The sequence below is a fragment of the Lynx canadensis genome, chromosome C1 (assembly GCF_007474595.2).
Source record: "Lynx canadensis isolate LIC74 chromosome C1, mLynCan4.pri.v2, whole genome shotgun sequence".
Taxonomy (NCBI): Eukaryota; Metazoa; Chordata; class Mammalia; order Carnivora; family Felidae; genus Lynx; species Lynx canadensis.
In genome coordinates this window covers 206134382-206158931 of record NC_044310.1, presented here as the reverse complement: position 1 = coordinate 206158931, position 24550 = coordinate 206134382, and the positions used below count along the sequence as shown (strand labels likewise).

General features: G+C 42.7%; 1 protein-coding gene across 3 annotated transcripts in view; it reads right to left on the bottom strand.

The window, feature by feature from the left end:
• Positions 1-3344: 3344 nt before the first annotated feature.
• Positions 3345-24550, bottom strand: part of ACSL3 (acyl-CoA synthetase long chain family member 3) — a 74733-nt gene continuing 53527 nt past the window's right edge. For all 3 annotated transcript variants that reach the window (XM_030325272.1, XM_030325271.1, XM_030325273.1), the window contains 10 exons: positions 22714-22864; positions 21356-21479; positions 21056-21127; positions 18921-19060; positions 15910-16082; positions 14196-14270; positions 12685-12876; positions 11032-11146; positions 9277-9434; positions 3345-4071 (listed from right to left, as the gene is read on the bottom strand). In XM_030325272.1, the coding sequence (XP_030181132.1) occupies positions 3914-4071; positions 9277-9434; positions 11032-11146; positions 12685-12876; positions 14196-14270; positions 15910-16082; positions 18921-19060; positions 21056-21127; positions 21356-21479; positions 22714-22864 (1358 nt within the window). In that variant the 3' untranslated portion in view covers positions 3345-3913. The remainder of the gene's footprint in view (positions 4072-9276; positions 9435-11031; positions 11147-12684; positions 12877-14195; positions 14271-15909; positions 16083-18920; positions 19061-21055; positions 21128-21355; positions 21480-22713; positions 22865-24550) is intronic.

Genomic DNA, 24550 nt, shown 5'->3' with positions numbered 1-24550 from the left:
TATTAAGCGACTAATGTTTAAAATAACAATATGAGCCAAGTTGATGACAGAGAAATGAGGCACCATTATATATCTAAGTTGATGCAAAACACAATGAAGCTGCTAGATCCTTTTTGTTACAGTTGCAGGATTCCATACAACCACCTGCTTTTATAGAAGTGCTACGTTAGCCTAAAGGTCCACATACCTGGGGTTTCATCAGAAACAAACATCAAGTGGCCGCTGAAGACAGGGAGGGGTTGGTCTCTGAGACATCATGGCAGGATGGAATTCTTCCATTACAGGATTAAATGTTGGCATAAAACCTTGATTTATGCCACATTGCTTTTAATCCCCACCCCCCACACACAAATTTTATCATCTCTAATTCAACACGTCATGCTATGTGAATATTCTAAGTGTAGAAAACATTTTATCAGTACCACCTTCTGCGGAGTCAAAACCATAATGGAAAGGAGGCATCAGGAAGGGTGAGAGAAGGGGAGAACAGAAGAATGCTATAGGAAACAAAGTCAATTAAGAGCAGAATTTCTAAGATTAAAAAATTCCCAGGGCGCCTGGGTGGCTCAGTGGGTTCAGGGTCCAACTTCGGCTCAGGTCATGATCTTGCCGGTCTGTGGGTTCAAGCCCTGCGTTGGTCTCTGTGCTGACAGCTCGGAGCCTGGAGCTGCTTCGGATTCTGTGTCCCTCTCACTCTCTGACCCTCCCCCGCTCACACTCTCTCTTTCTCAAAAATAAACACTTAAAAAAAAATGTTTCTTAGTTCCCTTCAAATGGATTGGCTAGGCCAAGAAAGAAAATTCTCCAAACTCCTTTTTCAACAAGTATTTCAGGACTGTCAATTAACGTTTGACTTTATTATAGTTTTTTTGAATAAAACAAAATGTTGAGTTTTAATATCAGAAAGTTTTTACTTATCTTTATTCTTCAAACTTCGTATCAAGTTACAAATGAATAGTCTGTACCATGAAGCTATGTTGCTTATGATGTACACTTCCCCGGGCGGAAAACAGCAATAACCAAGAATACACAGAAAATGAACTCGCAGTGAAGAACCAACTGTTAAGTATAGAGAAAGGACACATTACATTTCAGTGTGGCCCAATATGTATACTGTTAAAAGTGAATCCCCTTTAAAACATCACTGATGTACCTAATACTCTTACAAAAGAAAGAACTCACACACAGAGATTTTTTTTGTCGTTTTAAAGTTGTATCACAGGGAGTAACTGCTTAAAAACTGTAAAATGTTGTGATTTTACCAGCAAAAAGTTACTCCAGGATAATCTTTTTTTTAAACATGGCTGAAAAAATTGCAAGCTTTAGAGAACACCATGGATATCAGATCCATTATTTAAAAACAAGCAGTACTCATAAAGTAGAGGCCACTTTCAGTTTTGTTCTGTTGTAAAAACCTGTTTAATTGCAGCTGAAAAATCCCAGCAGGAGAGGTTGCGGAAGCCGGGCGAGAGGAGGAGTGGAGTTAGCCACAAATCTGCCCTCTAGAAACCCCTCCACTTACTGTAACAGGAAAGGCTGAAGAATTCTGTTGTAACTTCCTTCCAGAAAACAAGTTCTTTGGAATCATTCTTTCAGGGTCTATGGTCTATTTTCAGATGTATTGGATTTAGCAACTTATTTTGAAATTCTTCAAAGTTTTTCTCCCCAGGCATCTTTTGGCTAAGCCGGTATTTTCTATAACAAAATTTTCGTTGTTGGGTTTTTGTTTTGGTTTTTACACCAACTGGTTCTTTTTGAAAGGGTGATATTAAAATATATCATTTTTAAAATATATCACAGAGTCATTTGTTTGAAAGTGGATTCTCCTCACTTAATTTCACATTCTGCTGTGGCATGACACCCGGCATCTGGGATTTTAGGATTCAAAGGAATCATAAAAAATGGAAGAAAAATGGAAGTAGATGCAGATTAAACCAGCCTTCATCGATGCTTCCGAAAAGAAACAACTTTTATTCTGAATCAGGGGTAAGCTGCACAGTCACCTGAAGCTGTTTCAAGTCACAATTATATTGTTCTCTCTCCTTTGAAGCACTGAACCTTTTTTTCTAAATACAACTTCAAGTCATTTGAAAGCAAATAATAATACTAAAGATCAAGCATCAGAAACAAATTCTCCACCCACCCTGACTTTCATTTTTAGATTCCCAACATCCTGATATGTTCCATTTCATTTCTTTCATGGTTTAACTTCTTGGCAATTTTCCCAAACTTTATGAAAATTTAAACTATGACAAGGAGAAATGCACTCCAAACATAACACAAATAGACACAAATACAAGAAAAAAGTTCAAAACACAACACCGTATTGCAGTATCTCCAAACATGACGTGTATGTGACATGACCAAAAGCTACATGGCCCTGGGTCTCAACACTCCCACTATGCTACACAGATCTGCATTCAGAACTTTTTCTTCTTTTTTCTTTGTCTTTTGATGCCTAAAGTAACTGAGAAACAAGAAAATAACCAATATAACATTAAAAAAAAAAAAAAAACCATGGTACCTATGTTTTTTTTGTCTTGAACACCTCTTCCTTCGTTGGTGCAATATTACTCTTGATAAATGCTCAAATAACAAACACTAGGCAAGCAACACACACGAAAAGACTATGTTATCATACAAGCACTGTTTTTGGAATCATAAATAACTCCTACAGTAACATAAACACCTACAAATTAAATCTTAAGTCACCTCGGTATAAAGTGAATTAAATTCTCCTGTATCTTAGTCAGAATGCCAGTATCAGAAGCATTCTACATGTTCTCAGTTTCTGTTTCACAGGAAGGGTAAGGTGCTTTTTTAATAAGCTGCCAACAGACACACACACACACACACACACACACACACACACACACAACCAGTGCAAACTATCAAGAGGAAAAACATCCTAATTTTGCAATGAGACAGGATTACACATCTCGACTCAAAGTCCAGAAGTGGACAGAATAATCTCCCAGGATTGATGTGCTGTAAATACAGACAACTCAGCGTACATATGGTCGATAGGTTTCTATGCTTTGTGTTTTAAATTCCACCCCAATTTCTAGGATTGCTTCCAACTCTTAAAAAAAAAACAAAAACAAAAAAACCCAGCTAAGGTATCTTCCTATTTTCGAAGCTACCTAGAAGACCCCGAACATTCTGAGCATCAGCTACTGGACGCTAATTATCCACTGGTGCTACATCTGCCGTGTTTTCTTCTTTGCTACTGAACCTAACGCCCTAGTGCTATTTCGTTTCATGCAGCACCAACCAAACTGCGTTGTTTCCCTAATAAAAAATAAATACATAAAGAAGACGCTGCCACGCACATATTCACAAGGTCTCAATTTCTCAAAACATAAGCGTGGGTATATTTATTTCTCTCAAATGCATACAAGACAATAATTACACAGCAACAAATCTTTTGTTCAACAATGATTTGATTCATAAGCGTCTGAATTTACATAATTTCACATCCATACCCTTGCATTTTTAAATACTGTAAGTAAAAAAGCCCCCCAAATAACCAATTCTTATATTTCCTATTTATCCCTCTATACATCCAAACTTTAAAAAGTTACAAACTCAACATTATACAGAACATATAAATCATGTTTAAAAACTTGAGGTTTTAAAATCACCGTTCCCCAAAATGATTCGGAAAGTCCTCATGCTGACAAGTGCAGTCCTAGGTGGTAAGTTGGAAAGGGGCAAGAAAGAAGAGGCAGACACCAGTTTGCTGTCTTAATGTTTTACTAATCCTGTCAGTAAAAATGGCGACGTCATGAGAAGTAACAGTTTAGGCTTTAATACGAAGAATGGGGTTTGCCTCACAGCTGGAGACACGCGCTTCAAGTATTTTCCTATTTGATCTGAGCTCCCTGTAGCAAACCGTGCTGAGAGAGAAGAACTACTTTCTTCCGTACATCCGCTCAATGTCCGCCTGGTAATGTGTTTTAAGCTCTTTGCGTTTCAGCTTGAAGGCGTCTGTCACCAGGCCAGTTTCGGGGGTCCACGGTTCAGGGCTCAAACGAATTTTTACTGGAATTTCAAATTTTTCTAGACTTGCTGGGATGGTGGAAAAGAAAAAAATAAAACATAAATGCAAAGGCATGAAAAATGTGCAATTATGATTCTTAGCGAACAGTGTAACTTCCCCAATCTTGGGTGAACACCCAACATCCCACGAACCTCGCTCGTGATAATCCATGCCTCAAAAAAGGCTAGTAGAAGTACAAATAAATAAACAAAAAATAGATACGTATGAGAACTGTAATAGCAAAAAGCCATTTAAAAAATCTACCTGACCGCCAACAGAATGAGTTGGATTAAGTTAAGATACAGGCACATAGGGCGCCCGGGTGGCTCAGTCAGTTAACCGTCGGATTTCAGCTCAGGTCAGGATCTCACAACTCACAATCATGAGATCGAGCCCCACGCCAAAAACAAAAACAAAAAATGGAATATAATAGGCATAAAATGGAATATAATTCAGTCATTAAAAATGAGTTAGATCTATATGGCATGGGTATGTAAAGATATGAGCAATATATCGTTAGGCTAAAAATAGGTAGTTTTTTTTAATACTAGACAAATGTTACACAGGTAGATATTCAGGACGAGAAGGATACACACCAAACCATAAAACGGACACCTCTGGGGCCTAACACGGAGGATTAAGGAAAAAAGCAAATGTCACACACCTATTTGTTTCGAGTTTACTGTAAAGAGCATAATCACTTTAACTAACAAAGTTTAAAGAGGACCCTGTCATTGAACCTTGTCAGCATATTCAGCAGAAGCTATGAGGACACAATGCTTGCTCGCTATCGTGTTCCTAACACACTGTTGGATACCCAGGAGATTCTCAATAGCAGAGGGCTGGAGAGGGAGAGAGGGATGGGAAAGGAAAGCGAGGGATGGGGACAGGGAGGGAAAACAGGGAGATGTTGTTTTGAAGGAATATGTTTCTTTAATAAGAAGGGTTTATTTTTCAGCATTCGTTCAACAAATAAATATCCATTGAAAAAATACCGCGTAAAGCGCTTTACTAAGCACTCTTTAAAAAACACAAAAAACGGGGTGCGTGGGTGGCTCAGTCAGTTAGGCATCCGACTTCTGTTCAGTTCATGATCTTGCAGTTTGTGGGTCGGGCTCTGTGCTGACAGCTCAGGTCATGATCTCACAGTTCATGGGTTGGAGCCCCGTGTAGGGTTCTGTGCCGACAGCTCGGAGCCTGGAGCCTGCTTCAGATTCTGTGTCTCCCCCTCTCTCTGCCCCTGCCCTGCTCATGCTCTGTCTCTGTCTCTCAATAATAAATAAACGTTGAAAAAAAAAAACAAAGATAGTTTCTGTTCTCAAGTGGTATTACAATCTAACAAGGATAAAGAGGTAAACAGGTAAATACACACTTACTCGCTCACTAAACTGAAGACGGGTAAGTGCCTTGGGAGCAAAAGAGATATTCATTTTACCTTGTAAACATAAACACTGACATACCAAGGTTTTCTTCTTGGAAGATTACAACTATTTCAGGAGTGGTACAATAGGAGAAGCTGGGTAGGATTCAGTAGGCAGAGAAGGAAAGATTAGGACCTGAGGTCCCCCGGTAGGGAAGAAAACACATCTTCTGGAACAGTGTTGGGAGTGTCTGACCACAGCAAACCCCCTCAGGCGTTAAGGTTCCGCTTAAGAATGTAACAGACCCCACCGGCTCCCCCTCAGGTTCCCCTCAGGAATCTGACTCAAGACCTGACTAAAAAGTAAGTCGCAGACTTACTTTTAGGTGTGACCCGTAAGGAAAAGATGTGCCCACAGACCACCCCTCACACAGAGGAATCGGGCCAATCAGAACTGGACAACGCAGCACCTTGACTTATCCAGCCAGCAAGGGTAGGACCTGAGAGGGGGGCGGTGACCAGAACCTTATAAAACGAGGACCCTCGCCTACAGTCGCGGCCATTCACTTTCCAATGTCCTCTCTGTAAAGGCGGCTTTCCTACCATTCTTCCTTTCTGATCTTACCCCCAGTCAACTTGCTCCTGCTGCTCATTCAGTGCCCACTTCTTCATCTTCAAAGCAGCGGGACAACGAACCTCGGGCATTTAGGTAAAAGTCCTACAACAGTGGGGCACTTGGGTGGCTCAGTCAGTTAAGTGTCCGACTCTTAATTTCAGCTTAGGTCATGATCTCGCAGTTTGAGTTCAAGCCCCACATCAGGCTCTGCGCTAACAGGGCAGAACCTGCCCGGGGTTCTCTCTCCCTCTCTCTGTCCCTCCTCTGTTTGCTCTCTCTCTCTCTCTGTCAAAATGAATAAATAAACTTAAAAAAAAAAAAAAACTTTAAAGTAAAAAAAAAAAACAACCAACTATTTCAAGAGTGCTTTGCTAGAGGGAAAACCACTGTTAGCAAAAGCAGCCGGGCCCGGACCTCAGGACTCAAGGGGCAGAGGAGTCTGGCACTCCGGAGATGTGGGAGAGACTAAAAAGCACACACTGGAGACCACGTTTAAGGTTTTCAATCTCGAAATGCTCGGTACTGGACTCTGTGCCTTGACTCGAGATTATGTCATGTGTAGTGATAGCCTCCACTCAGGAAAATAAATGCAGCTACAGCTACGTGACCCGTCGGAGGAACGAGCACTGTAATGGGAATAGTCCTTTTTTATTTTGTGTCTGTACATATGTTAAAGCAACTATTTATATTTTCTTCCTTCTTATTCTCTGTCATAACAGACATTAAAAAACTTTGTATCACTGTATTTAAGTTACAGGAGGGGCCCCTGGGTGACTCAGTCGGTTGAGCGTCCCACTTCGGCTCAAGTCACAATCTTGTGGTTTGTGGGTTCAGACCCCGTGTCGGGCTCTGTGCTGACAGCTTAGAGCCTGAAGCCTGCTTGGGATTCTGTCTCCCTCTCTCTCTGCCCCTCCCCCACTCGTGCTCTGTCTCTCTCTCTCTCTCTCTCTCTCTCAAAAATAAGTAAAAACATTAAAAAAATTTAAGTGACAGGATATCACAGAAGACAAGAAGAGTACAAATCACTCACACAGTGTGTACCCTCTTCTGCAGAAAAGGCTGATGTGTTTTCAGTTGTGTGCAGGGCGGACGTAGCACATCAGGGGGGACTCTTTGTTACTGTCCTTGCTTAGAAATCAACTAAGCTCTAAGGAGATGTACACGGGGGCCAGGCTGACAAGTCGCGGACTGGGAAGGCCCATTTTATGTATCGACCGGGCTACATCCGAGTTCCCAGTTATTCAGCTGAACGCTAGTCTACGGGTTGAAGATATTTTGTACATATGATTAAGTCCATAATCAGTCTGCTTTATGGGAGGAAAACTGTCCCAGATAAACAGTGGGTCCAATTCGGTCCACTGAAAGGCCGTAGGAGCAGAGCTGAGGCAGTCTGCCCTTATGGATTCCCAGCTTTGCCTAGTCGGCCCCCAAAGATCTCAGAAACCAAGTCTCCACAGTAAGTCTCCGTCTCTATAACCCACTAATTCAGAAGACAGAGCATTTTACTTAAGAATGAGGTTGGATCCCTTCTTCACATCACATAAAAATGAACTCAGGTGGATCCAGTAAGAGCTAAAAGTAAGAGCTGAAACTAAAGCTCTTAGAATGAAACACGGGACTGTCATTTGAGTTAGGCAGTGGTTTCTCACATGTGGCACCAGAAGCACAAGCAACAGAAGGGGGGAAAATGTATCCTTCAACATTAAAGCTCTTCTACTTCAAAGGATACCATGAAAGAAAGTAAAAACACAGGGACGGATGCCTGGGTAGCTCAGTCCCTTAAGCGTCCTACTCTTGATTTCGGCTCAGGTCATGATCTCACAATTTGTGGGTTGAAGCCCCACGTCGGGCTCTGTGCTGACAGCTCAGAGCCTGGAGCCTGCTTGTATTCTGTGTCTCCCTCTCTCTGCCCCTCCTCCACTTGTTTTCTCTGTCTCTGTCTCTGTCTCTGTCTCTCTCTCAAAATAAATTAACATTAAAAAAAGTAAAAATACAGCCCACAGAATGGGAAAAAATATTTACAAATTTCTTATCAGGTTACAGCGTTGTGTCTGGAATATATAAAGAACTTGTACAACTCAATAATAAAAAGGCAATCCTATTTAAAAAATGGGCAAAGTCCAGCTTCGGCTCAGGTCATGATCTCGCAGTTTGTGAGTTCAAGCCTCGAGTCGGGCTCTGTGCTGACAGGGCGGAGCCTGAAGCCTGCTTTGGATTCTGTGTCTCCTCCTCTCTCTCTGCCCCTCCCCTGTTCATGCTCTGTCTCTCTCTGTCCCAAAAATAAATAAACGTTGAAAAAAAAAAAATTTAAAAAAAAAAAAATTAAAAAAAAAAAATTTTTTTTTAAATGGGCAAAGGATCTGAATAGATATTTCTCTAGAAGATATACAATGGCTACTGAATACAAGAAAAGATGCTCAACATCATTAGCCACCAGGAAAATATAAATCAAAACCACAAGACCCCATACTTCATACCCAGTAGGATGGCTAGAAGCCAAAGGATGAACAGTAACTAACAAGTGTTGCGAGGCTGTGGGGAAACCGGAAGCCGACACTGATGGGAATGGTGAGAGGATGTCACCATTTTAGAAAACAGTTTGGGAAATACTTGGAAAAAAGTATTCTGGTAAATAGTCTGGTACTTCCTCAAAAGGTTCAACATAAAGTTAACACAGGCCTAGCAACTCCACCCCGATGTATCTTCCCAGAAGGGAGCACGGCCACACAAAACCTGCACCTGAATGTTCAGAGCAGCATTATTCATTGCCAACCCAAAGCAGAACAACCCAGATGTCCCAGTCTCGTTGCAGCCCCCCAACACACACACACACACACACACACACACACACACACACACACACACACACACACACGGTACAGGACCTATCCGTATCAGCAGCTCCCAGTACACTAACAGTGTAGAAAATGCAAGAAGAGAGCCTTGGACAGTTCAGGGTGGGCCAGGGTGGCCAGGAAACAGCTGAGGTAAGAGAGCAAGGGCCAACCCAGAAGACAGAAGCTGCAGAGGCCAGGACATTCCGACTCATGCACATGAGCCATGGGAGCACGTGACGCGAGCCCTGTGGACGCGCCTGGATGCAGGCGCCTGGATGCAGGCCTGACCAGCATGTGCCTCCACCCAACGGCAGGGAAACACCAGGAATCGGCGTCACCGGGCCTGTGATACAAGAGCCTACGTAATAAATTCAAGCGCTCTCTCCTCTCAGGCCTCAGGGTCCGGCTACCACTCACTCACCTGAAACAGCAGCTTCGGAAAGCACTTTGAGCACCTCGTTCTCCATTTCACAGCTGTTGCACAGCTCCTCCCACGTCCCCTGAAGTCCCTTCTTCCGGGCGAGTTCCGTTAGTTCCTTTTGATTTGGCACGACAAATCCAATGACGTAGGAATGGTAACTGCGATACATGAAGGACAACGTGGCTGAGGCACCGTGCTTACCAACGACACAGACGTGGCTGCAATCAGCCCGGGACTACTCGAAAGGACACACACGAGGCGTGTTTGGTACTAGCCCACTCGTTTCAAGCGACGGCCACCGCGACTGCCTGATTCCCCATGGGCTCCAGGCTCTGACAGAGCTCACTGCTAAGCACACCTTAATCTGACACTTGATGACAAATTTCAAATATGTGTAACTGTTACCAATAGTTCCATGGATACATCTCTTAAAAGAAAATTACAAGTATTAGAAAAATCTGCTTTTAAAAAAGTTTGTCATTCACATCAACTGGCTAAACAAAAGTAAAAGCTAATGTAAATTTGAAGTTAGATCTAAAGATGGGGCGTCTGGGTGGCTCAGTAGGTTCATCGTCCGACTTCGGCTCAGGTCATGACCTTGCAGTTCATGAGTTCAAGCCCCGCATCGGGCTCTGTGCTGCCAGCTCGGAGCCTGGAGCCTGTTTCAGATTCTGTGTTTCCCTCTCTCTCTGCCCCTCCCCAACTTGTGCTCGCTCTCAAAAATAAACATTGAAAAAAAAAGTTGTGTCTAAAGAAATATGGGAGCAAATCAAAGTAATGTGGTTGTATTTTTTTCTTTTGTTATCATGAGCATTTGGTGACAGAGCCTTAGGTGGCCTGCCCATGGCACTACGGAATGGCAAGCAGTGTGCCAGGGAGAGAAGGGCGGTCTGATTACTATCACACACATAAAATCCAGAACTGTAGCATGGCTAAAGAAGTTACCTCATAGCTAATTAAAGGGCAGAATAATTTATAATTCAATGAAGTAAATCTTTAAAATGTCTAAAGTTTCTAGGTTGGTTCTTCTGACAGCAGATTTTATTTTTTCATAATCACCACTTTATCAACTGCTGTGGTGTGGTTCCTAGGCTGCCCACAAAGTAGCTGATCGCGAACAGTGGAGAATAATTTTCCCCCAGAACACCGCAGTGCCAGTCTGAGATTCCGGCACATTTCCCAAGAATACACTTCTGGGATTTTTAACTTTAAGCTCTCCTTCCCAGCTGCCTCTATTATCATCACGGACTAGAGATGCTATGTGTTCAGCCACAGCTTAACATAGCTTAAGGCAGAAGCCCTCGGCCCGGCCCGGGTCCCAAGCAGGCCCAGGTTTAGAGCAGGATTGTAAGTGCTGAGCGAGTGTGGCTTGATGACTCTGTTCCTCCAACTTCCTTCTTCACCCCCCTTTGCTCTGACTGGTTCTGGGAAGCTTCCCTATGCCGGGGACAGGTAGCTGGGGGTACCAAGGTGGCAGGAAGGAGGACGTGATTTTCCTCACCTCCCTACCAGCCAGGACACCGCAGTGAGGTACAGAGCAGGAAACAAGGACACAGAGAAAGACGAGGAGGAGACGCACCGCAAGGGAGGAATCAGTTAGTGTCTACACTGCGCTGAGAAGAGGCCTTCCCCAGGGACAACAGATAAGAAGGGAGAGTTCTTAGTATAATCTGGCAAAGAAGATTCATCGAGGAAGGAAATGCCAAAGGCACACAAACGTTTTGAGCAAAAGTAGCAGGAGTTCTACTTTCTTACCTGTTTGCGTATGCACAAATGTTATCTATGAGTGAGAGATTCTTCAAAGCTGCCTCTACCTTCCCAAGAGAAACATATTCTCCTGCCTGGAGTTTCACAAGGTCCTTTTTACGATCTGGGGAGGGGAGCACATGAGAGATAGTAACAGTCATACCTATGAATACTGGCCATTCCCGAAGTCATGTGCTATCAATTAAGGTCATTACAATAGTTACGCTAAAATTAAAGGTACATAGTAAAATTAGACCCTAATGTTTGTAGTTTTAAATAAACTCTTCCAAAAAAGAAAATCAGCTTCTGACAAGGGACCCTGTCATCAGGGCCTCAGGTACGTTCTGCCGAACAGGCATGTGTCTGGGACCAGTTAACACCAGGAAGGTAAAGACTTCTCAGCGCCATCTGAAGGCTCACACACCATCTGGAGAGCAGCGTGAGCAGGGACACATCACGTCAGGACAGTATGGCAGTGGTGAAGTGTCAAGCCTCCCCAACCTGCTGCTTTGGAAAGAATGCCTACAAGTGAGGCCTGAGCGGAGTCCTGAGGGAAGACCGGACGGTCACCAAGTAGAAGAGCACTGGTAAAGAACACAGACGGGGCGGACACAGCCAGTGATGGAGGTGGAGGCGAACTGGGGCTCCGTTAACAGAGGTACACCGTACTGAGCCCCTAGCAGCAATGTGGCCCAGTGAGATCAGTGCTGAGGAATCACACGGTATGTGTGTGTATATGTGAGAGGGTGTGTTTCAAGAGGGATGTCAATGTCAACAGAGAGGAATTTCTTACAATGAGGTGACAGAAGGTGTAAGCCTGATCATGGGAAGAGGGCACAGAGAACGAAGAGAATGGTCTTGAGGCATGTTTCACATGACACATCAGTAGGGTGTGGGCAAGATACGAGGAGTTGACTGAAGAGTCTCATCTCCTCCCGGGTTTCTAGGTAGCATGACTGGAACAGAAATGCTATTAACAGAAAAAGAATGTAAGAGGGAAGACGGGGAGCTATTTTTTGCCCCTGGGGGGGTCAATACTCGAACTGCCAGGCCTTCCTCACAGGCAAGGCCACGACACCATTCCAACAGGAGAGAGCCTTGTCCAATAACCTCTAAACAGCAAAGAATGCACAAAAAATAAATATTTCCTACTAAGAATTTGATTCTTTGAGGGTTATCTAATAATTCAAAATACCACTGCTATTGAACAGACTGAGACCTTCTAAAATGTCAAGCCTTGGGGCGGCTGGGTGGCGCAGTCGGTTAAGCGTCCGACTTCAGCCAGGTCACGATCTCGCGGTCCGGGAGTTCGAGCCCCGCGTCAGGCTCTGGGCTGATGGCTCAGAGCCTGGAGCCTGTTTCCGATTCTGTGTCTCCCTCTCTCTCTGCCCCTCCCCCGTTCATGCTCTGTCTCTCTCTGTCCCAAAAATAAATAAAAAACGTTGAAAAAAAAAATTTTAAATGTCAAGCCTTAAAACTCCCACACAGTCCCTAGTATAAAATTTTATATTCCAGGGATGATACAACAGACCGTATCAACACTGCAGAAAGATACATTCTTATATTATTGAACAGCTTCCCTAAATAAACAGTTATCTCTTTTGTAAAACTATTTCCAAAACGTCCACTATCAGGGGGGAAAAAAAAAATGAGATAGCTCACCAATAATCTTTAAACAACCATCAGGGTCAAACTCCCCGACATCTCCAGTACAGAGCCACCTCTGTCCATTTTCATCTTCAAAGAAATCAGCTTTTGTTTTTGCTTCATTTTTGTAGTATCCCATTGTCACATTTTGACCGCCAATAAGAATTTCACCCCTGGGGTGTGGTTTATCGGTATTAAAGTATCCACCTAGAAAACACAAATAATTTAGAGTTAATTCAACATTTTTATCCCTATGCCCATCATGTGAAAATTTGAAACTATGAGTGTCTAAATGGGGAACATCTGATTTCAGTCCAAAGAGTTTCCCAAAAGAAGTAAGGCAGACAGCATGAATGAGCAAAACCCATTAATATATAGAACTAGGTACAAATCTTCAGTTGCTTAACCATAAGCACTTCTGCACTTAAAACCACTAGTCCAAGAAAAAAAATTACACCGAAAAATCCAACACTTGCGGTATTAAATACCTAGACTACACAGGTAAATCCTTTAAGGATTCTGTAGAGATTCTTATACATCTGATGAAAGTATTAAATCACATATTTAATAAATACCTCTCTGTATAAAATCAAAATTACACTGTATTTAAAAGATTTATGCCTTACAGATAATTTCAGAATGATTCCAAGTTTACATTTATTGAACATTTTCACTAATTCTGCTAAAAGATAATCGGACAATGGCATCTAACCCTCAGAATCTTTACTTTGAATAAAAGAAAAGTGCATCTAATCCAATCAGTGAAAATGTATACACATTAACTGAAACAAATAATTTTTTTAAAAAGTGACTAGTATTGGGGTGCCTGGGTGGCTCCGTCGGTTAAGCATTCAACTTTGGCTCAGGTCACGATCTCACAGTTCGTGACTTCAAGACCCACATAGGGCTCTGTGCTGACAGCCTGGAGCCTGCTTCGGATTCTGAGTCTCCCTGTCTCTCTGTCCCTCCCCTGCTCATGCTCTGTCTCTCTCTGTCAAAAATAAACATTGAAAAAAAATTTTTTTTTAACAAATAAAAAATAAAAAGTGATTAGTATTTAAATGGTATAAGCAACAGATTTTTATGAAATTACAGTAAAACGTTCCTTCTGATGACTCTAGATTGAAGTCCTCAGGGGAAAAGAAAGAAAAAAAAATGTACCAATCTTCCGTTTCATCGAGTACACTTCATGATTTTGCTTCCATACAATACACTTACGATCATTCCTAATTTATGGACATTATTCATTAAGCAGATTTCTCAAGTTTTTGCTATAATTCTTATTTGCATTTATGCAGTAAGACAATAAGCAAAATGAAAACAATTCTATTTCTTCAGAATCATCCTTGAAACAAGAAAAAGAAACGCATTTGCATGGATCCCGATAGAGCAGTTCTATCACAAAAGACACGAGCACTCGTGGATAATTTTATGTTCTAGAATAAGGACGAAAATGAAGCACAATTCCCATTTTAAAGTCAAAAATGACACCAGCGAACGCTCTGTGGGGACAACAGACTATTTACCTTCCTCCCAGTTCTTCAGTTTGATTTCACAGCAAACTAATGGTGCTCCCACTCGGCCAGTATTGTAGTCCCATACTAAAGACACAAATGAAAAAAAAAAAGTATTTGACTAGAGTGGTAAATAAACAGTTTCATTTTTCTGAATTACCAAAAGTGATGACTTATCCCAAAGCTTTCACATCCCCAGGGACTCTTTAAAAGCAGGAGTCACGAACTGGTAAACCACAAGCCGTGTGGCCTTGTTCTGTGTTTTGATTCTGAACTGGTTATGGACATTTGAAAATCCAGGACATTTTACACAGAAGTGTGGGATCTCCAGGAGAAACAGGGTCCACATCCCCAGCAGCAAGCGTGGCCCCTTGAGACGGCCACGCCTGATCCAGGTCCCCCAGACTCCTTCCTTACACCCATCGTGTATTCTCTTACCTCGGGGCTCACTCCACTCCCCGCAGTGGCTGTCTGCTTCCTGAGTCTAGAGCCCCGCCCTGTAAAGGATGATGGCTCACGATGGTTTACACCTATTCTTACACCTATTTCTTATTAGACCTGATGGCTTTGTAGTACAAATAACCTCTCCTACCTTCTCCCTCCCACCCATCACTATTTCAGAGAGAGCCTCCCCGAATCAGCATACGCTATCATCTGTTTAAATTCATGCAGTGAGAGTTCAGAGACCAGGCTGGAGATCGAGGTTGGCTTGCAAGGATCTGGGAAAAGCACACACCATTACTGTGAATTGCTACTGTGTTATGTGCCCTTCTCAGGGGCAAATATCAGAAATAAAAGGCTTATCTTTAATACTTTACAGGTTGTTTTCTTTACACCATAAACTGTAACCGATTAATCACATTCAACGTGAATCTTAAAAACAGAAGACATAAGGATCCTCAGAAGAAAGGAAGCATATATGCATGTATTTAAGGTTGCTTGTTTATTTCCTGCAAAATGAGACTTAGAAGTAGCTTCCAAAATACAGAAAATATCACTGAAAACAGGAAAACACAGAAGTAATGCCAGATAAACCTGCCATAAGAATGGGCCACTGAAACAACTCAGCTAAGTAGGGGAAAATGATCAGTTAAAAGCTTGAGTATCTGTGAGTACCTAGAAAATGCAAAGCAGCTTTTGCTAGTAGTGAGAAGCAAAGTAACTTCCCTCCATAAAAGGGACAGACACATAAAGCACTTTGGGATTCATCACCTACTTGGATAGTGGATCACCTCTTCAACCACGTCACCAGGACACAGAAATTACCCTGGAATTTATATTCTCATACCCTGGAAATTATATTTTCTAGAACTGAATCTAGTTTCCCTCTCACACAGACCACGCCCAGAAACCACTTCTGAGTTTAAGCCTTAATATACACACCTAAACAACTCTACAATTTTTCTACACAAAAAGAAACTTCTTACCTGATATAAGAAAATAAATGTATATAATAAAGACAATGCTTGTTACTACAACTTCTTTTCCAGAACGCTAAGTCGCTTTTAAAGGACACATTGTAGTCTAACAGGAAAAATTCCTTCAACTACTGACTACGAGGTGTAGCTGATACAGTCTGAATACCATATCAATAATCACCATCATCCTGCACACAAATACCTTAACCGCTCTCATCGGATACACTGCCCGAAACAACCACCACCACACGGTGCCTGGAGCTGCACCCCAGCCTCTGCCGGCCACACCAGGCATTGATAACACCAACCTTCTGTAATCGTTCCTGCACCAGAAGATTCGGTGAGTCCGTACCCCTGCCCCACGGGACAGCAGAAACAGATGTTCATGAACCGCTGTGTGGTTGCAGAAAGTGGAGCGCCTCCACACAACAGAAGCCGAATGTTTCCACCTAGCAAGCCTCGAACTTTTCGAAAAATAAACCTTGCAACAAATAAAAATAAAAATAAATAAGCAGAGAATCACAGGATTTTAAAGCTGAGTGGGATTTTCCAAAGTGATCTCCTGACTCTGAGAGTCAGGCTCACCCAAGGCCACACCACCCATTCGGGAGATTCTCTGACCCACTACTTAAATCCTAACTCTTGTAAGTTCAACCACCAAGTAAAGAACATAATGACTTTTCTCTTAACTTTTCAAGTAATGTTTGAATTCAAAATTGTCAGGTTTAACTTTGTATAGTGACGGCAAAGGCAATTTGCTTGCTTATGGCCAGAGCAATTAGTTTTATATTCTATAATATATATATTAATACTAAATAATCCTGTTGGATCTTAACACAATGCTTTTAATTTAGCATTAACATTTAGTTTATTTTTGAGAGACAGAGTGTGAGCAGGGGAGGGGCGGGAAGAGAGGGGGACACAGAATCGGAAGCAGGCTCCAGGCTCTGAGCTGTCAGCACAGAGCCCGATGCGGGGCTCGAACCCACGAACGGGGAGATCAAGACCTGAGCCGAAGTCAGATGCTTAACCAACGGAGCCACCCAGGTGCAGTCGGTTAAGCGTCCGACTTTGGCTCAGGTCTTGATCTCGAGGTTCGTGGGTTCGAGCCCCGCATCGGGCTCTGTGCTGACAGCTCAGAGCCTGGAGCCTGCTTCCGATTCTGTGTCCCCCTCTCTTTCTGCCCCTCCCCTGCCCGTGCTCTCTCTCTCTTAAAAATAAACATTAAAAAAATTTTTTTAAAAAGCAAATTATTTTTTGCTTTTCATTAGAAATGTGTACATATTTGAATGACCTCTTTTTAAAAATTTCACTGGATTCTGAAGTGTCTATTGTTTTTAAGATGTCTGCTAAATTAATGGGGCACGCCTGGGAGGCTCAGTTGGTTGAGTGTCTCTTGATTTCGGCTCAGGTCACAATCCCACGGTCATGGGGTCCAGCCACGTGTCAGGCTCCAGGCTCCATGCTGAGCATGGAGTCTGCTTAAGATTCTTTCTTGCTCACTGTCTCTGACCTTCTCCCCCAACTGCGTGCTGTCTAAAAGGAATGAATGAATGAAAAAAAATGTCTGCTAAATTAAAAAAAAATAAAATTCAAATATCTAAAATATTTCTGGAAAGATACTAACAAAAAGATTACTTGCTAATCTTTATCAGAAAAAGAGAAGGGTTTTTTTTGTTTTTTTTAATATAACTCTGGAAAAAGTGAAGACTAAGCAGCAATCATTTAAAAAGTATTAACAGGCTTTGGGGTACCTGGGGGATTCAGTCACTTGAGTGTCCACCTTCGGCTCAGGTCATGATCTCATAGTTCGTGAGTTCGAGCCCCACATCGGGCTCTGTGCTGACAGCCCAGAGCCTAGAGCCTGCTTTGAATTCTGTATCTCCCTCTGTCTCTGCCCCTCCCCAGCTCATGTTCTCTCTTCTTCAATAATAAACATTAAAAATAATAATAAATAAAATTTCTAGTTATGTTATATATGTATACATGTATATATACATATATATATATATACATACATATATATACATACACATATGTATGTTAACAGGCTTTACAAAGTAGGTTATATATCCCACTAAGAAAAAAGCTAAAATAAGGCAGGAAAAAAAACCAAAGTTTTAAATAATGTGGAGTATATGAAAACTATATTAATATTCTCATAAAAACAAATTAAATGTTGGGGCGCATGGGTGGCTCAGTCGGTTAAACATCTGACTCTTGATTTCAGCTCAGTTCATGATCCCAGGGTCATAGGATCAAGTCCCATAACAGACTCCACTCTGAGTGTTGGGCCTGCATAAGATTGTCTCTCTCTCTCTCTCTCTCTCTCTCTCTCTCCTCCTCCACTGCTTGCTCTCTCTCTCTCTCAAATAAAAATAAAAAATAAATAGATTTTAAAAAATTAAATGTCATCCTTTGTGTTCTAATTTCTAAATTATTTACAACTAAATCTACTTAAATCTATTAGCACTACAAAAACAAAATAACAAATAATAAGGCTGGTGGTAAAACCTGTCATTTAACACTTTAAACACAAAAGATTTACTCATATTTGGTTGCCATTTTATATTCATATTGAAATAAATTTAAAAGCAAAGAGAAACTATTTCTCAACTAAAATCACATACCACATAATGTGTCAACAAAAAATAAAAGCACACATTTTTTTTAAGTTTATTTACTTTGAGAGAGAGAATGGGGGAGAGGCGGGGGGGGGGTGTGGAGGGAGGAAGGGAGGGAGAGGGACAGACAATGGGAGAGAAGCAAAGAGAAAAGGACAGAGGGAGGGAGGGAGGGAGGGAGGGAGGGAGAATGGGGGAGAGGCAGAGAGAGAGGGACAGAGACAGAGAGAGGACAGAGGCAGAGAGAGAGGGACAGAGACAGAGAGAGGACAGAGGCAGAGAGAGAGGGACAGAGACAGAGAGAGGACAGAGACAGAGAGACAGGGACAGAGACAGAGAGAGGAGAGAGGCAGAGAGAGAATCCCAAGCAGGCTCCACAGCCAGAGCAGAGCTGGACACGGGGCTCAATCTCCTGAACCAAGAGATCATGACCTGAGCCAAACTCAAGAGTCAGATGCTAAAGTGACTGAGCCTCCCAGGCGCTGCAGAAGCACGCTATTAAACACAGGAAAACTGTAAATGAAACATTTTTTCAAATAATATTGCAATATTTTTAATTGCTCATATTCTTATGCAAGATGGTGTTTTATAGTCCCTTTGACTTTTTAAAACAAATTTCTTACAACTATCTCAATTAACTGGGCTAGTAATAAGAAAAAATGATAAGTTACCAAAGAGAGGGGGAGTCTACTGACCTGTCACACAGAGGGGTGCCATGCCCTTTTGAAATCTGCTCCATTTTGTAATTATAGGCCAGAATAAACAGATTGCGCTGGAAACTACTCATTTCATTCACTTTATTCATGACATTTTTGTAGATCCGATCCATGATTTCCTAGATATATAAAAATGAGTTAATATAATCAATAATGCTATCAGGTGTCTTATATATTACATCTTCACAACAGATAAATATTTCTATCAGTACTGAGGCATTTTAAAAACTATATTCTAAGAGGAACAAACTTTTAAAATAGAGCCACAACTAGTTTAAAACTGAGGTTTCTATAAAAATAATTTTTCATAGCACAAATATACCTAGATGCTCATAGGAGTAGTTAAAAGAAAAAAGAAAAGCCTTAGGGCAGTAATGTTATCATTACTGATTTTTATATTGCCTTGCTTATAAAATAAGCAACTGTCAGGGCACCTGGGTGGCCCAGTCAGTTGAGTGTCCGACTTCGGCTCAGGTCACGATCTCACAGCTTAAGAGTTCGAGCCCCGCATCAAGCTCTGTGTTGACAGCTCGGAGCCTGGAGCTTGCTTTGGATTCTGCATCTCCCTCTCTCTGTGCCCCTAGCCCACTCGCATTCTGTCTCTGTCTCTCTCAAAAATAAATAAACATTAAAAAAAATTTTTTAATAAATAAATAAAATAAGCAACTGTCTTATTTTAGAAAATAAACGAACTAAATAAATGAACAACTATATGAAATGGTTTCTTAAATTCTCATACCTTAACTTATAAAAATACAGCCTCACTTTGCTGATAAAAGGATCATAGGGTTGGGGTGCCTGGCTGGCTCAAGTCAGTTAAGTGTCCAACTTCAGCTCAGGTCATGATCCTACGATTCGTGGGTTCGAATCCTGCGTCAGGCTCTGTGCTGATGGATCAGAGCCTGGAGCCTGCTTCAGATTCTGTGTCTCCCCCTCGCTCTGCCCCTCCCTCACTTGTACGCTCTCTCAAAAATAAATAAAAGTTAAAAAATTTTTAAAAAGGGGGGGACCATAGGGTTATTTTGGTTGGTTGATGGTCCCTTTTTTTTTTTTTTAAGTTTATTTATTAGAAAGAGAGAGGGGAGGGGAGGGGCAGAGAAAGATAGGGAGAGAATCCCAAGCAGGCTCTGTGCTGTGAATGCAGAGCCCGACACAGGGCTCTCCCTGTGAACCGTGAGATCATGACCTGAGCCGAAACCAAGAGTCAGACGCTTACCCAACTGAGCCACCCAGGCGTCCCAGTTGATTGTCTTTTAATGCTACACGCAGGAAATTTTCCTTCTCTGCACTGCATTTTGCTCGCTAGGCCTATCACTATGCAGTATACTGTAATGACTTGAAATGGCTTTTCCTCTACAGTTTTAAATTATATTTAATTTTATATGAACTAATACATGAACTAAAAAGTAAAATACTACACCAAGGAAACTCCTCACCTCTAGAGACTATCAAACTACTGGTCATTTATACCGTGGTAACTACGTTAACTTTGCTGGCTGGGAGCACTCAAGTGTTTGGAACAATCCCAACACTTTGAGACAAAATCAGAAGCCACATAAATCTTACATTAAGGAGACAGAAAATTCCTTGCTACCCATTTCTATTCCTCTCATTCCCAGACCCCTCCCTGTGCCTGGTATATTGGGATGCAAAGCACTTCTCGGGTAATTAATTCAAAGTTGCACCAACTTCTTTGTCCCTTTTTCCAGTGACTAGGCCAAGACCTCCTGTCTCAGGAAGGCAATGACACAATTGGCTTTGAGGAGAAGGATATCACACCTTCCCCCCTATCTCCCACTGGGCTTCAGGTTTCTACTCATAGCAAACATATCATGAAATGATCTGAGTAAGAAGCTTATTTAGGAAAAGGAGCTGATAATATCATAGGGAAGCTAAAACTAAGTTGAGTGTTTAGTAAATTTAAATAAATGAATAAAGCTAAAAAAAAAAAAAGACTGAATAAATCCTGTAGCGCATAAGGCGACGTAAATAATCAAGAAGTAATGAGTCGCACAGAAACTGCCTCGTCAACAGTGTCTTTCCCACTAGCATTTACATTCTGTAGCAGAGGACGCTTGTTCAGTGCTCAACGTTGATTAATGGTCAATTCTTACCGGAACAGCTGCCATCAGTGTTGGTTTCAACATGGTTGTGTCCCCTTTGCTTCCTTTCTTTATTTTTGAAGACTACAGAAAGAAAAAGCGATCTCTATAAAGTGATCCTTACAGTGGAATTCTCAGACCAAAAAGTCAATTAGTATAAGTTCACCATTTTAACTCATTCATTGTAAAAAGAACTTAAAAGGCAAGTGATTAACTGATTAACTGTCACCTTTGCAACATACTGTCACAAGGATGGGGGGAAATGTGTTCAAGAAATTTGTTAGTATCTAAAGGCACCGACATTTAATTTACCTGATCTGCTAACGTCTGTGGTGAAGAGTAGCCGATGCGGCATCCGTGAGAAAGACACACAAGCTCGGCACTTAATTCTAACACGTGGGCCAGAGGCAGATATCCAATGTAAACATCTTCCTCTCTGAAACACAAGGGGACATAAAAGCAACCGTCAGAGGCCAGCTCTGCAGGAAGCGACTGCAAAAGGGAGCCAGTGTGGGGAGAAAGGGAGAGTGAGAGAGAGTGTGTGCGTGTGTACATGTGGGGGAGGGGGGCGGCAGACACACACTGAGGGTGTGCAGGGAGGGCGGGGGCGCACAGGGGGAGAACCACAGCTCAGCCTAAACCCCAGGAGGCAGACACTAAGGAGGAGGCTCGTCTCGGTCCTGCTTGAAGGCACTCACTAATTAGGAGTGCTGCAGGAGCCACATGCTAGGAGAGAAGAAATGAAGGCTGGGGCCAAAAGAAGGGTTCTCTCGAAGGGCAGGGGAAATCATCCGAAAAGGAAATGGTCTTTTAAGCTGGTGGGCTCCCAAACGGAGGAGTTCAAACAGAATCCACAACTGTTGGCCAGGAGTTTTACAGAAGAGACTCCTGTTTTGAGAGTTATTTACAAATAATAAATTCTACCATGCACAAGAAAACATGTACGTATGTGTATCTATTTCAAGAAGTGCCCCCACCGCCAAAAATACGAAGGGCAAACTAAGACTAACCCAGAGAACTGCTGCTCTGAATTCTTTCTAAAAGGGATCCATTCATAAGAGAAACTTCTCTCTCCATCCCTAAATTCAATTCCACAGTAACTGGCATGAGGGTAATTTCTGTGCACAAGGGCATCAGAAACATCCAGCCATGACCACACACCAGATCAGTCGTTCGCCCACTGCCAGACAAGCCCTCACGGTCCCATCTGGGCTCCTCCGCCAGTCTCTTCCCACGGCACGCCCACCCTGCCCGTTAGTGCTGGAATTGCTCTTAAGAAGAACAATCGGAGGCTGAATGAAGCTCAAGAAACACTTCCTGGAATCTATGAAGTTATTTGTCCACCTGAATCACACCTGTTTAGGTATAAAAATGACTCTAGTGGCAATACTATCAACGGATTAAAATAATTCACATGAAGGGATTTGAGTCAGTTAAAATTTACACTTTTAAAGTGAAAAGTAAATATTCACAATGTATTGTATGCAAAACTGTATTTTAAACCCTCACAATTGTAACTGTTTTGTAATTAATTTAAGTGTCCTGCCTTTTTTTTTTTTTTTGAAGGAAATGCCAACTGTGCGACTCTGAGAGACTAAGTTGGCCATACACTACTAAACGACACAAATGTTAATTTAACAACAGGTACAACCACATTTACTGTGACTTACCCCAGCCTTGGAATCCTTTCCGCCATCCCAGTTATACCAGCAATAATGTTGCTGTGGGAGATCATGACTCCCTTTGGAAGTCCTGTGGATCCACTTGTATACATGATTACTGCAATATCTAAGGGCCCTGGTTTGCTATGAGGTTTGTTTTCTGCATTGGAGGAAAAAAAACACACTTCTGAGAAATTTAGCCATATTAACCAATTTTTTCCATAATCATGTTTGTTAACTCGATTCAACAACTCGGTCAGCAAAACAGATCAAGTCCCCTCACATAAAGGAAATATAGAATATAAACAAATCACAAATCTATAATGTCATAAGAGCTATAAAGAAAAACACAGCAAGACTAGGTGAGAGGACAGGAGAAGCAATTTAGATGGAAAAGTCAAGAAAAACTTTCCTGTCAAGTTGGCATTTTAGTAAAGACTTGAATACAGTGAGGAAGGGAGCCATGGAAACCCTGGAATTGGGAGAAGAATGTTTCAAGCAGAAAATAGGCAAGAGCGAAGGCCCTGAGGTAGCAATGTGATTGGCATATGTAAAGACCAGTGAGTAAGAGGAAAAACAGCAGGAAAGGAAGCTGAAGTCACAGCCAGGACCATATCATGCAAAGCCTTCAAGGCCTCACTCAAGACTTTGGATTTCACTCCGGGGTAGAAAACAATGCTGTTTCAAATGGCAGTTCGTCATCACCTGTGGCTGCTACGCGGCTACCCAACTTGAGAAAGGGACGAAGGGCAGTAGGGACACAAAAGGCTATTCCAGCAATTCAACTAAGATAAGGGTGGTTGCTAAACAATGTTCTCGGCCTCACATGGTGAAGCCAAGCTGACTTGGCTACAGTCCGAGTCCTGGATTAAGAGACCGTGTCCTCCTTGGGCACACGCTAAGGACAGCAGCCAACGTCCAGCAGACAGCAGAAAGACAACGAGAAGCGGGTCACGGATGGCACTGCCTGGGTTAACCCTGGAAGCCCCCGACAGGTGGACCTCTTCAGTAAGTGGGGGGGAAGCGATTTTAAACGTGTTCACCAGTGAACCCTTCCTCTCCAACATGCGCAGACAGATCTCATGACAACGGTCTTCGTTCTAGTCCCACCTTCCTAGCCTGCCACTCAGCCCTTCATCCCAGGCACCGTCCTCTACCACCACCGCGTCCTACGAACTGCTCTGAGGCGGTCCTCCTGCAGTCCCAGTGTCACCTGACTCCCGCTGACGACTCCTGCCTCACTGATGGGCTCCTTTCGCTTGGATTCCAGGAACCACACAGCATGGTTTCTTCCCTCTTCTCTGACCAACGCTCTGCTGCTTTCAGAGGCACCATTCTCTGTGGGTGACCTCACCTACTTCCACAGCTACAATTAAAACCTAAGTGCTTCTGGCCTCTGAATCTCTTAACTCCAAACTTAGCTCCAGAGTATATGCCATACCCCCACTAAAGATCGACACTGAGGGGCACCCGGGTGGCTCAGTAGGTTAAGCATCCGACTTCGGCTCAGGTCATGATCTCGTGGTCTGTGAGTTCAAGCCTCGCGATGGGCTCTGTGCTGACAGCTCAGAGCCTGGAGCCTGCTTCGGATTCTGTGTCTCTCCCCTCTCTGCCCCCTCCCTGCTCCCACTCTGTCTCTCTCTCTCAAAAATAAAGATTTAGGGGCGCCGGGGTGGCGCAGTCGGTTAAGCGTCCGACTTCAGCCAGGTCACGATCTCGCGGTCCGGGAGTTCGAGCCCCGCGTCAGGCTCTGGGCTGATGGCTCAGAGCCTGGAGCCTGTTTCCTATTCTGTGTCTCCCTCTCTCTCTGCCCCTCCCCCGTTCATGCTCTGTCTCTCTCTGTCTT